Source organism: Hydra vulgaris, chromosome 12, assembly GCF_038396675.1.
Source record: "Hydra vulgaris chromosome 12, alternate assembly HydraT2T_AEP".
Classification (NCBI taxonomy): domain Eukaryota; kingdom Metazoa; phylum Cnidaria; class Hydrozoa; order Anthoathecata; family Hydridae; genus Hydra; species Hydra vulgaris.
Genome location: NC_088931.1, coordinates 43,069,233 through 43,083,897, shown reverse-complemented (window position 1 = coordinate 43,083,897; position 14,665 = coordinate 43,069,233). Strand labels below are relative to the sequence as shown.

The 14,665-nt window shown below is 28.7% G+C and overlaps 1 protein-coding gene across 1 annotated transcript in view; it reads right to left on the bottom strand.

Moving 5' to 3' along the window:
* Positions 1-11,551, bottom strand: part of LOC100203435 (F-actin-monooxygenase MICAL3) — a 71,371-nt gene extending 59,820 nt beyond the window's left edge. The window contains exons 1-2 of the mRNA XM_065813350.1: positions 11,040-11,551; positions 9,572-9,673 (exon numbers count right to left, since the gene is read on the bottom strand). Coding sequence (XP_065669422.1) covers positions 9,572-9,673; positions 11,040-11,517 — 580 coding nt within the window. The 5' untranslated portion in view covers positions 11,518-11,551. The remainder of the gene's footprint in view (positions 1-9,571; positions 9,674-11,039) is intronic.
* Between the last annotated feature and the right edge of the window lie 3,114 nt (positions 11,552-14,665).

Genomic DNA, 14,665 nt, shown 5'->3' with positions numbered 1-14,665 from the left:
GAACAGCAACCATAGTATTTATAGTATTTATTGAAAAGAGACGGGGATGCAACTATATGACAATGGGAGAGAGGCTCAAGTTTTGCAGATCCCACTACGTTTAAAATGTGTTTGGACCTTGTCTAGAAGAGAAAGAGCATCATTAGAGGAACCAACTCAAATATGACAACAGTATTCCATACAGGGATAAATAAGAGATTTGTAGAGGTAGAGAATGGAATCAGAAATATAAAAATGCCAAGCAAGATAAGGAGAAGCAACCTTAGCAGATGCTAATTTATCAATCGATTTTATGATTTCCATGAATGGTCAGTAGTGAACAATAATCCAAGAAGACATAAAAAAGAGGATTCAGTGAGAGGGTTGCCATTGATTAATACAGGAATGTTGACAGTATTACAAGAGTTGTTTAAAGTAAATAAGTGAGTTTCGTTGGAGTTAAAATTCACAAGCCACTGCAAACCCTAATCTGTTACAGAAGTGAGATTAGATTCAAAATTATTTGTTGTTCTAAGGGATCAAAAAGAGAAGACTTTTTGTCAAGACAGGAGTATGTGGAGTCATCAGCAAATAGAGCCACTTTAGATATAAGGTTGTCAGAAAGATTATTAATGTAAATAGAAAACGAAAAAGAACCAAGGATAGAACCTTGAGGTACCCCAGAAATTACTGGAAATGAACAAGAGTGTTGGCTTTTGAGGATGACTTTACTAAAGTTGTTAGAAAGAAAACTTTTTCAGATACACCATATAAAACAAGCTTATGAAAAAGGCCACCATGCCAAACTTTATCGAAAGATTTAGATATGTCAAAAGCAATAATGCTAGCCTCGCCGCCTCCATCTGATGCACATCTTTCAGTCACAGCAGTTAGCAAGTCAGCTGTAGAGCAAGAAGATCCAAAATTGTATTGATTGAAAACCTTTTGACTCAGATGGGATGTGAGAAATTTGTTGATCAAAGACCTTGCTAATAACAGATAGAAAACTGATCAGACAAGAGTTGGAGGGGTCAGATGCTTCTCAGAATTTTTAAAAATTAGAACCACAAATGCGATTTTTTCCAGCAGGCAGGAAAACAAGATTCAGTCGAGCACTTCAGAGAGAATTGAAAAGAATTCAGGATAACACTTTTGTAGAACTAAGATGGAAATGTTGTCTGGGCCACAAACCTTAGAAGAGTTTAATTCAAATATGACTTAAGCAACAGAAGCTGGAATGATTTGAATGTCTAACAATGGGTTGACCTGTTTAATCAATATGGAAGAAAGAGAATGGCCGTAAGATGCAAGTCTCAAGTTAAAAGAAAAGTTCTTTGCAAACAGTTCTGTCTTATCCTTGGGAGAGGTAATAAGATCATCTCCATGAATGAGAGATGGAATGTTAGATCTACATTTGTTAATGACACTATTAAAAATTTTCCAAAAGTCTTAAGAGCCAAACTTCTGAGATATGAGATTTAGTAAAATGGGAATAATGGATCTTAGCATCAGATAGCACTTTTTAACATTAATTTAAAATTGATAAAAATGAGTCACCTTTAGGGTAGTAGTAAGTAGTGCCATGATAGGGTAAGTCTGAAGAGAAGTATAAGATGAAAGATTTATAGAAATTATTGTATGGTTAGAACCACCTAAAGGTCACCTAGGGTTAGAGACAAGAAACTAATTAAAAGACAAGGGTTAGAGATAAGAAATAAATTAAGGAATGAAGGTAAGTGATTAAGGTTGTCTGGAAAATGAGTAACAAAGTTAACAACTTGAGTAAGAAATCGAGAAATGCAAAAGTTATAGACTTTGATGCCAACTGAGTCAGCAGTGTTAGAGCCGACCCATTCAGTGTTGAGAGAATTAAAGTCAACATTAACAACAGTTTGGTAGAGGGGTAAAAAGATGAGCATGGTCAATTTGATCAGAAATTACAACTAAATATTCTTTGTTTCCTTTCCCTTCTATTAATGGATCGGATTTTTAATTTTAATCATGCATTGTAGAAGCTTATACTTTTTAAAAAAAACAGGAATCACATTTCCTAATAAAGTTTATCTCAAATATTACTTTTGCAATATTTAATTAATGAGTACCTGGAACAAAGAAAAATTGCATAGCATATAAATGAATTTTACAATTTTTCCTTCATAATGTCGAGTGTTCTTTTTCTTCATAATCTGGAGTATTATCACTTTGGTTAAAAATGATAAGTGGGAGATGTACCAACAGTGAATTACTACTTTGAAGTGGGTTTTGAAGTAGGATTGCTATCTATTACACATCAATATAAAAATGTGTTGTTTAATGCTAAGCTCCATTATTCTCTGTTAACTAAATCTAGTAACTTATTTTAGAAGTTAGGTTCTAGAGACTAGAAAATTTTCAGTGTCATTAACAAATGTAGGTTTAACATTACATCTCTCATTCATGGGACTGATCTTATTACCTCTCCTAAGGATAAGGCAGAATTATTGTAAAGAACGTTTCTTCAAATTTGACTTTTGAATCTTATGACCATTTTCTTTCTTCCATTTCAATTAAACAGGTTAACCAATTGTTAGACATTCAAATCTTGTGTTGCTAAAGTCATATCTCAATTAAACTCTTTTATGGTTTGTGGTCTACACAACGTTCCTGTTCTAGTCTTACAAAATTGTTCTCCAGGACTCTTTTCAACTCTCTACTAAGTTGTTGTTGCTGGTTTTTTTTATTTTGTTCAAGTTAAAATTTGTTATGAAAGTTTAAGAAAATATAAGAAAAAGTCACAAAAAATAATATATACAAATATAATATAATTCATAAATATTTACAATGACAAATAAGAAAAAACAAAGTAGATCAGATGGATATATGGTGTCTTTAAAAGATAGGAAAAGAACCAATGATCTTAGAGAGAGTATGAGAGTAGTAATTATATTTATAGTGTGTATCAGAGAAGATGATAATGATGCCAATGATTAAGATGATGATGATCATCATTGTCATCATCATCATCATAATCATCTTAATCATCATCATCAACTGTATGCTTGATGATGATGATGATGATGATGATGATGATGATGATGATGATGATGATGATGATGATGATGATATTATGATGATGATGTTGATATTATGATGATAATGATGATGATGATGATGATGATGATGATGATGATGATGATGATGATGATGATGATAATGATGATATTATGATGATGATGATGATGATGATGATGATGATGATGATGATGATGATATTATGATGATGATGTTGATATTATGATGATAATGATGATGATGATGATGATGATGATGATGATGATGATGATGATGATAATGATGATGATGATAATGATGATATTATGATGATGATGATGATGATGATGATGATGATGATAATGATGATGATGATAATGATGATGATGATGATGAGTATGATGATGATGATAATGTAAAGATGATGATAATGATGATGATGATGATGATGATGATGATGATGATGATGATGATGATGATGATGATGATGATGATGGTGATGATGATGACGATGAGATGATATATATACCTTTATATAAAAAATATATCATGAATTTTAAATAACAATAATATATTTATAAGGAATATCAATAGTAATGCAGCCCTGGTCACAAATCAAACCCGGCCCCGGCCCCGGTCAAATATCAACCCCGGTCGCTTACTATCTATGACTGTAGGGTTGTTTAGATCTATATTTTAGGAATATAAGTTATTCACGTGACTTTAGTAAACGACCGGGGCTTTGGCCGGGGCTAGGTTTGATAACACATAGCCGTGACCGGGGCCAGGTTTATGACCAGGGCTCCATAAATATTGATAGATCCTATAAAAATGTTATTTTTAATTAAAATTTATGATATGAGTTATAATTAAAAACAATACTTTTATAGGATCTATCAATATTAATGCAGCCCCGGTCAAAAACCTGTGCTTGGTTGAGGCTATGTGTTATCAAACCTAGCCCCGGCCAAAGCCCCGGTCGTTTACTAGGTGACTTAAGATTTATTTTACCATTGGTTTAGTTTTAAATAACTAGGACAACTGTGTTTTTTACTAAGAAAACATTGAACAACAGTGGTTGTTTTAAAGTTGCCCTTTTTTTTAATTTTTTTTGTTTTTTTGTTATGAATTTTCAAATTAAATTAGCTTAGCACCAGTATATCATAAAAATATCTTTGGTCTTCATATACTTATGTAGAATTTATTGATAGAAGGGTAAGCAGGATCATTGGAACTTACATTAGCTTCTTTTATTAAACTTTTTTATTGAGTTTCTATTAAAAATTTTATGGAGTTTATAATTCACTGGGAAGTGTTCAACAACTAAAGTTAAAAAGCTTTTTCCTACATTAGTGATAACATTTTTATTGAAAAGATTGAACCAAATGAAGTTGCATATACGGCAACTTCATTTGCCGTATATGCAACTTTTTAGTTATAAGCTTTCATATTGCATAAGTTGCAATATGAAAGCTTATAACTAAAGGCAAATTTAAACTGCCTGTCATTATAAATTTAAACTGCCTGTCATTAATGAATTTGCAAACAATCTTAACTCAATTGAATGTGGAAGGTGTTTTAAAACATTGGGTGGGTGGTTTGAATCAGCGTGAATATAGTTTAAAAAATTTCCAGGCTTGGAATATGGTTGAAAAGTATGGTCATTGAGATTTAATGTGATGTCAAGGTCATTCAAAACTTTTATGCTTTTAATTTTCCAAAAAGTCCCAAAAGTGAGGTAATATAAATTTGTTGGTTTTTTAATTTTAAGTATGTTCCCTTTCATATTTCAGCATTTTTATTGCATTCCCTTTCATATTTCAGCATTTTTTTAACTCTGCAACAAAAAAAAAACATTTTAAATGTTTTTTTAATATTTTTGACATTGTTATTATTTATTTCATTGAGGAAAATATTTTTTTATAATTTCATGAAAACAGGGTTATTTTGAAAAACTTGGTCAAAATTAAAATTGCAATATCTAGGGAACCATTTAACAAAGCCAAAACTTTCTCTGTGAAATGCAACAGCCAAAGCAGTCGCGGACAGGAAAGGCGTGCTATCGCACTCCAATCTTGACCACACATGTAATTGCTTTTGTTGAAAGCTTGACCACTGCTCATTAGAAAATTAAAAATGCGCTGAATAAAACCGACAAAAAAATTATAAACAGGCTAAAATAAATTTAAAAAAAGGAATCTTAACAAAAGAAAAACTTAAAAAAAATTAAAACCTATAGCTCTGAAAAAAAAATTAACTTGATGAACAAGGCCGCTGCGCGGAGAAACAAGTTAAGCACAATATAATGAAAAGTTTAATTTGTTTTTGACAAAAACAAATTAAATTTTTAATTAGATTTTTTTAATTAGATTTTTTTTTTAAATCTAATTAAAAAATTTTAATTAGATTTTAAATATTTTTAATTAGATTTTAAATACAGAAACTTTTTGTATAAAATGGTGCACTTTCGATTTAATTTCATTAGTTTACCAGTGGAATTCAACTTGACACATTGTGTTCATATTGAAAAGAAATATTCTTGCCTCATTTTAACGATCAAAAATGTCACCAAGAAAAAACAAAATCTGGAAATATTTTCAAAAAACAAGTGACGGCGATGAATGCAAGGAGTGCAAAAAGTCTTTGAAAACAAAAGATGGAAACACAAGCGGACTTCATCGTCACCTCGAAAAAAACACAGCCAAGATTACGTTGAGGATTCTGAAAAAACTGACAACTCTCTTCTTCCTCCTCCTAAGAAGAAACAACGAACCATGGTCGAAATGCTTGAAACAAAGTCCAAAGACAATTCAATTCAAAAACAGTTTGACTCTGCAATGCTGGATTACTTTTGCACTGAACTTGCATCCTTTTCAGCAGTCGAAGGAAGAGGTTTCAAGATTTCAAGGTTTGTCGAAGGAAGAGTCGAAGGAAGAGGTTTCAAGAGGAAGTCGAAGGAAGAGGTTTCAAGGTTTGACATTGCAAACCCTAAACTGAGCCTTCATCACAGAACAACATATTCAAGAAAGCTTTCAATTCAGTCAAGAGAAGCTCAAGCTGGAATGAAGAGCATAATAACGGAGATTACGCCAAATCTAAAAAATGCTGCATTTACTTCTGACCTTTGACCTATACTTGTGCAACAATCATATTTTGCAATGTGCAGTTCGAGACTCATTTGGAATGACTTCTGAAATGAATGATGCATTGCAAACATGCAAAGATTTGGCTTCTTTAACTCACCAGTCAACAGTTGCAGCTGAGTTGCTTGAATCAGAATCAGACGCTCAAGGAATCAATTTTAGACAGTTACGCCAATCTGTTGACACAAGATGGAATAGTGAACTGGATTGCATGGCTTCTGTCCTACATCTAAAGAGTGCATTATCAGCTTATGTGCAAATGAAGATATTTTTTCTTCAAAGACCATCAGTGCATCACAGTGGAAATCAATTGAGGGAGCAGTAGAAATTTTGGCACCACTTATAGAAGCTACAGAAACGTGGTCGGCAATAAGTTTCCAGTGGTTTGTCGCACTGGAAACTTATTGAGTGCTGCTGCAAACTACTTGAATCCTGCTTTAAAGGGACTTCACTTGAACCTCTTCAAAAAATTTCAAACAACAAAAGAATGGTTAGCCTCACAGGTTAAGGATAATGTTGAGTGCCAACCTGTTGCCAGAGTCCTTTTAGCAGATTTGTCCCCTAATTCAAAACTGAAGCGCAAGTTAAACGCCAGACTTGAAACACAAGAGCCAACATCTGAACTGAATCCTATTTTGAGCAAAATGTGCCAGTATGAATATCTCCCTGATGCCAAAAAAGACTTGCCAATTCTTGATTGGTGGAAATTGCATTCAAATACATTGCCAGAACTCTCTTCATTAGCTATTCCAGCAAGTTCAACTAAATCAGAGAGAGTTTTTAGCTCAGGTGGAAATGTCGTCCGATTATCCAGACACAACTTACACCCAGAAAAAGTAGAACAAATCATTTTAATCAGAGAAAACATTGTCTTGTTGGAAAAGTTTGGCAAAAAAATTCTGAACCAATATTTGAAAAAGTTGTTTACATTTGACAAATGTCATTTGTGTCTTTTTGTCAAAACCATGTTTACATTTTTTTTTTTACTTGGATTTTAACAAATTTGTTTTCAAAAATTGTTAAATTTCTCGTCTCGTCTCGTTCTCGGTCTCACGAGAAGTACTAACTCTCGTCTCGGTCTCCTCTCGGTTTGAAAAAACCCAGTCTCGTTCATGGTTAATGCTTTGTAATTATGTTAAGGTTGAATAACTGGTTTGACAAGTTCCTAACTGGTTTTTATTTTATATTAGGAAAATAGCGAATAAAATAATAAAATCTTTTTTTCTTTTTTTTTAATGTCTAAATAAAAAATATTTTTATGATTTTTTATTTATTTATTAATGTATTTTTATATACCAATCAAAAAAAGTATACATAAACATATAAAAATAATAATAATAGAAATAATTTTAATTGAACACTTAAAAAAATTATAAGATTTTTTTTGAATTCTTCTAATACAAAACCAACGCAATGAACTAAAAAACTTTGATCTTTTCTAATGTTATTGCAAAATTAGGCAAACTCTTTTTAACAAAAAAAAACTTATACCTAATGATCATTTAATAAAAAACTAACTTTATTTAAATTATCAAAAAGTATTTTTAAAAAAAGTTTATTGAAACGCATTTGTTGTCATCATTGTTAAAGAATACAAATTGTTTAAAAAAAGTTACATTCATCATTTAAAAAAAAAACTTTTGAAATAAAAGTTTTATTTAATATTCTATGATTTATTTTATAGAGTTTTAAAACTTAATTTTAAAGCGTTTAGCTTAGTGTAAACAAATTTTATTAGAAAGTTTACATAGCATAACAAAAAAATAATTTTGTTATGTTTTCGACTGTTAAATATATGTATTCATCAAAAAGTTTATTATAACAATCGTTTTTGTTGTTTATAAAATTAATTGCACAAAATGTTTTAAAAACATTTACATTCGTCATAGAAAATACACTTTTTAACAATATAATATCTTTTGATAATTTAAATAAGTCATTTAAAGTATACAATCTTTAAAAGTAATTTCTCACTTTATTGCCCTAGACTTGGTTAAGTTGTCGCAAAAAAAATAGATACATGGTCAGGAAAAGAGTGCACTCGCACATCTTTCCTGTCCACGACTGCCAAAGAAGTTTAAAATATGAGGACCATGTTTTAAAATTTACAAAAATTTTTTATTTAATGTGGATTTAGCCATATCATTTTCAATTATTTTAAATTTGCAAAACTGAACTTTAAATTATCAAATAACATATTTCAAGCTTAAGAATGACACATGTAACTTTACCACTTAGGACTTAAATTAATCTTAAGTGTAATAGCCAGTTTTTATTGTTTTTGTCTTTTATGATTTTCCATTTATGAATAGAACAGTTGAAAAAAAAAATTATTGTTAAAAATATAACTTTTTACTGCTTTGACAATTTGTGAATACCAATAAAAGTAATCTACATTGTTAATACTATTGACAATTATCTGTAAACACAAACTATATTTATTGATATATGTATGACTCTTGATAAATTCCAATTTCCATAATCTTTCTTGCATACTTAAGTTGTTTAAAATTTTTTTACTTTTTAAATTTGTCAAAAGTAAACTATTAATTTAATAACAGATATCACTCTTTAAAACATTACATAATATTTAGTTTTAACAGATATTTGTTGACAGAATTCTTTATTTACTGATTTAGATGTATTGCAGGGTCATATTTTTGTTTTCTCAATGTGCAAATTATTTTTGTTATTACTCTTTTTTCTTTTTTTTTTTAATCTTGAAGATACAAAACAGTAACAAAACTGAGAATGGAAACTGTTGTTTGAATTATATGGCAAGATTGATAACTGTTGGCTAACATTCTATAGAAAAAAAAAAAGCAAAAAAAAGATTTTTTGTGACAGGTTTTTGAAAATATAAAGAAAAACTATAATATTTATAAAGAACAAAAATTGTACACAATAGTAGTAGTAGTAGTATTACAGAAGTTGTTTGAAACTGATGTTAGGAATATTTAATCACATATTGAAATGAAGTCAACGAATTATGCCAAAGGGTTCTTCATCTCTTCAATTTGTTGATGACAAGGTTATTGAATCTGATAATTGTTGATGACAAGATTATTGAATCTGATACTGTAAAAATTTCATGATAGTCATGTTGCTGGTGATTTGTTTAAACCCTTTAAATAGAAATACTGTACTGTAATACTTGTATCAACAAACAGTATAACGGTTTGAAGCATAATTATGATGGAATTAAATAATTTTAATCTTATTGAAATAAAATCTATTTTAAATATTTTTGCTTAGGCTTTCAAAAACATATTCTTACTAGATTTGTCTTAGACTTCACTCATTTAACTTTTTTTTTTACTTTGCTTATTAAATATCTCATTTTTCCTAATTTAAGAACATTTAAAAACAATATAGGAGAAATAATTAAATATGCCGATAAATATTGGAATAAACAATACCATCACTTGGTTGAACAATATCATAAAAAATTGTTTCTGCACAAACTTGAATCCCAAGTACTAAACATATTTTCAAAAGAATACATTGCAATCTTCGAATGCCTACAAAAAAATTAAAAACATTGTAAAGATTAAAAAAACTCATGCATTACAAAAAGTTCTAACTTATTTTTAAAAAAAGCAGTTTTTTTTCGAATAATAAATATATATGATTTTCCTTGAATCATTCTTAATTTTTAGTCTAATTTTAAATTTATTTCTTTTCTTTAATTCTTACTAAAATTACTCAAGATATTTCTTATCAATTATTTCACATTTTTTAAAGATATTTCTTATCAATTATTTCACATTTTTTCAAAGCCTCATGGACATGTATCCCTTTACTAAATAGGAAAAACCTAAAATACAAAAAAATAGAAAGAGATACCAGACGTAAAAAAAACTCCAGGTTAATTTTTTGAAAATTATGATTTGAAGCTGCAACCTTAAAATTGTTATTTTATGATTTCCAATGGCCAAAATTAAAATTTTATATGACAATAGAAAACATCCCAGTGGGCACTGGACCTAAAAAAGACATCTTGTGAATGTTTAAAAGAGATTCAGAATGTTCAAAAGATATTCAAAAGGCGTCTTTTTTATGTCCCATGCCTATTGAAACAGCTAAACTAATCTGATATGATGCAATATATGAGAATTTACTATTTAATTGTATAAATCAATATATAAAAAAGAAATTCTGTAATATAATGATATGAAGAACTTCCATCTAAACATTTTATTTCTGTTTAACAACAACTAGTAGTGTATAACAATTTCATTTAGGCAATATAAGATATTCCACAATTTCAAATAATGAGGTCATTAGGCTATAAAAACAAGTAAAATCATGTTGAAAATTTCAAATAATGAGGTCATTAGGCTATAAAAACAAGTAAAATCATGTTGAAAATTTCAAATAATGAGGTCATAAAATCATGTTGAAAAACAAGTAAAAGTTGAAAATTTCTTTTTTGCTACTTTGCATATTGTTTTAACATTTTAAAAGGATTTTAAAAACGTAAAAAAATTTGTAAATAATCATCTTATAAACTCTCACACAAAAGCAATAAAGTCTAACTATTTAAACTTTAGGTATTTAAGATTTATTGGTTCAAGATTCCAATTTACTTTAAAGCTTTAGCCTGAAGTTGTGAATAATTCGAATCTTGAATTAATAAACCTTAATTACCTAAAGTAGGTAATTAAGTATTAGGTAATCGATGTTAACTAATATTTTTAAATTAACAAATGAACATCATTTTATTAAAAAATAGCTGTAAATTTCAAATTTTATTAATGCATTACAATACTTATTTGGAATATAAACTGTTTTCAACTTTATTTAACATGCCTAAAAACCAGTTTTTTACAAAAAGTATTTAAAGTTAAAAACTAACATAATAAATCAAAACTTTAAAATTGGTACTTATATGATCAAGAGTTCCAGCACAAAACTTTCCAAAAAAGGACTTAATACCAAGTGCTTTTAAATCAGTAATTAGGAATGGCCATAAATGAAGAACATTATTTCTAGAAAAGCTGTTCCTGCTTTCAACAACAAAAACTTGAGCACCTAACAATGCAGCTTCAATAGCAGTTCTTAATCCAATAGGTCCAGAACCAATAATTAAAACCTTTGATTTAGAACATGGTTTGTTTTTGTAATCAACATGCTTAGCCTTTTTTTCTAATATACTAGACAATGTTTGAAATTTCCTTGAGGTGATTTTTAATTTCAACGAAGAAAATATTGTTTTGTAGTTTTTTTCATTTATACCAAGACATTCACATAATTTGCTGAATATTTTAAGAGTGGGAATAAGATCTGACGCCTCAAGAAAGTCATTATAAATAGCATCAACTTCATCTTGTAATTCATTTTCTTCAGTCATGTCTTCAGTCATTTAATCTGAAATGAGAATTATAATATCATAATTATCATCGTCATGATCATCTACGTCATCAATGATGATGACATCATCATTATCATCATAATCATCATCAAAGGTGATGATGACGATGATGATAATGATGATGATAATAATGATGATGACATCATCACAATCATCATCATCATCATATTACTATTATTAACATCATCATTATCACCATCATCATCATCATCACCATCATTATCGATGATGCATCATCATCATCATCATCATCATCATCATCATCATCATCATCATCATCATCATCATCATCATCATCATTATTATCACTACCACCATTGTTTTTTTTTTAATAATATTTTATTTTCTGATTTAACTTGATGAAAGCTGAATACAATGCCGTTAAATAAGAATTTTATTAAAAAATAAAATATCCGATTCTTCTTCCACTCCTCGAGTGTTTCAGTTACGTCAACTGCGCAGTTTCCTTTTTTCCGATATCAATACGATATCTATTTGTATTCTCCGTGAAAATTCACGGACTGATTAATTTCCATGAAAATGACGCAATAAGAATGTCACGTAAATTTTTCGGAAATGGAATATCTTCGTTTAAAATTTCGAAGAATTTAGACGAGATGAGTTTTTTTACAGGGCCGTCTCGAGTGAAGGGGTGAGGTGGGATGTTTAACCCCCCAACGAAAACTGTATTCAAAAATTAGTTAGCATTTTTGGAACTGCAATCGACACTTATTGGAGCAATTAGCAAATGTCAGTTAAAGAGGACCTTTTTTTTTATCTCGTTTTTCAGTCGTTAGTCGACAAAAAAAAAACATTCATCATCCCCATTGAAGAAAAATATCCATTGAAAGTGTTGTAAGACTTAAATTCGAGTTACTAAAGATTTAGTAATGGAAATCTGTCAACAATTTAATAACATATAAATAAATTGAGTAGTAGGTATATGTGAAGAATTTTCAAATCTTTTTAGAATGAGCTAAGTAGTATTAAAAAGATCAACATTTTATCAAAATTATAAGATTTAAAAGTTAAAAAGAGCATATATATACCAGATTACAAATTTAAGAACTTTTTATTTTGATTTTAATTTCGAACTTTTCTACTTGCAAACTGAAAATTAATGCAGGCAATGAACCATTATGATAAAATAAACATACTGACAAAGTATTATTACTTCATGACTGATAGTTATGATAGTATATTCGGGGTGATTATTGATATATAAACTGATGATTGGTGTTGCCCACATGCGGAACACATAATGCGGTCCACATAACTATTCCACCTAATGTGATATACTTTTTAAATAAATACGTGCAAAAATAGATATGGTTATCACATGAGCCATTCATATAAAACACATTATCTTCCTGCATAAGACCACATTATAAACTTTAAAAAAATACTATTTTATTATATTATGAAAATCGCTAGATTATTTCATGACGTCATACCTTTTTAAATTAAGTGGTTTTTTAGTGAAAATTTATGTTGTTGATATACAATATAAACTTAAGTGGCATTTTAATGACAATTTTTTCGGCTTGTTATCCAACATAAATTTTTCCAAATATCTCATCTAGAAAAAATCATCTTAGCACAATCGCTTAAAAGAAGCGGAAAAATATTCTGAAATAGATAAAATGGCAAACAATGTAAGTAAATTATTAATGTTATTGATATTTTTTCTCCGACCTTGTTTATATTATTGATTACATATATTTGATATTATATTTATATATATATATATATATATATATATATATATATATATATATATATATATATATATATATATATATATATATATATATATATATATATATATATATATATATATCTTTAACAGCCATATAAATCTAGCCAAAATGTAGCATTACTTTATTGAGAGGAATGCGTAAGAGACAGATTTAAAAAGATATTCCAATCAAGATTGGAAAAGATACCAAATACGGATTATATCAACTGCAGGTAAACATTTATCTGCAGTTGATAAATGCGGAAATGTTTAGAAGAAATATTGCCGAATATCGGCGTTTTTTCGCGGAAATTAATTTTTTATATTAAATATTTATATGAAAAAAAAAAGATCCTCAATTTTATTTGGGGGGCACCCAAATAAGGTCGATGCTGTCAAAAACGGTCTAGATTAGCCCCATATATACATATATATATATTTATATATATATATATATTCGATATTTTCTTGATATCAATCAATTCGATATTTTCTTACTTCTTTTAGACAGAGTGTGAGGAAAGGGCATTAGAAAAGTTAAAACAATTTGAAGAAACAAGCGATCTTGCTTCCGAATATGAGGGTGACTCATGTCTATTAAAATAACGTGTAAATGATTATCATCTTCATTACTTGTTTCCCAAGATCATGGCAATATGCCTAGTAATTATGATTTTGATTTTAGCATCCCTCCATCTCTTAAGCCAGCTGCCATTTCTGTGAGCTTACAAAGTTAATTTTTTTTAAAAACAGCTCTAAACAAGTTAATGAAAGAAAGTGAAAATATTTATTTTAAATGTGGAAATGTAAAATTATATATTTAAATATGGACTTCTTAGAACTCCATGTCAACAAGTACGTTTTCTTACATCTAGAATTAGATAAAAGTTTTACTATATTTTTATTACACAAAATTATTTTATAATTTAAGTTAAAATATGGGAAATAAGGAAATTCTTGTGAAAGCTTTATGTCATTACTAAATGATCCCGAAGAAATAAATTTACCTTCAGTAATTTGTTTGTTGTTAAGTAGTATAACTATAATTTAAAAAAATTAAACTATAAATATTTGTATAAATGTAATAAACTAGAAAATTATATGTTTTCTAAAACTTTTTGTATTTTTGTTGTAGTCATCTCAGGAGTTTTTGACACTCCCTCGCATTGCTCACACCAAAAATTCTACTCACACTCTCACACCAATCACACAGTCAATTGAATACAGATTGACCTCAATTGAAAACCTATTTAAAGGTAAGAAATCTGTTCAAATACATATATTAGTTTATCTATCTTTTTAATACTTTGAATTATTTATATTTAGATTTAGTAAAATCTGTAACTTCTAAAAGAAAAGAAATAAAACATCTGATAGAACGTATGCCAATCGGTCATACTT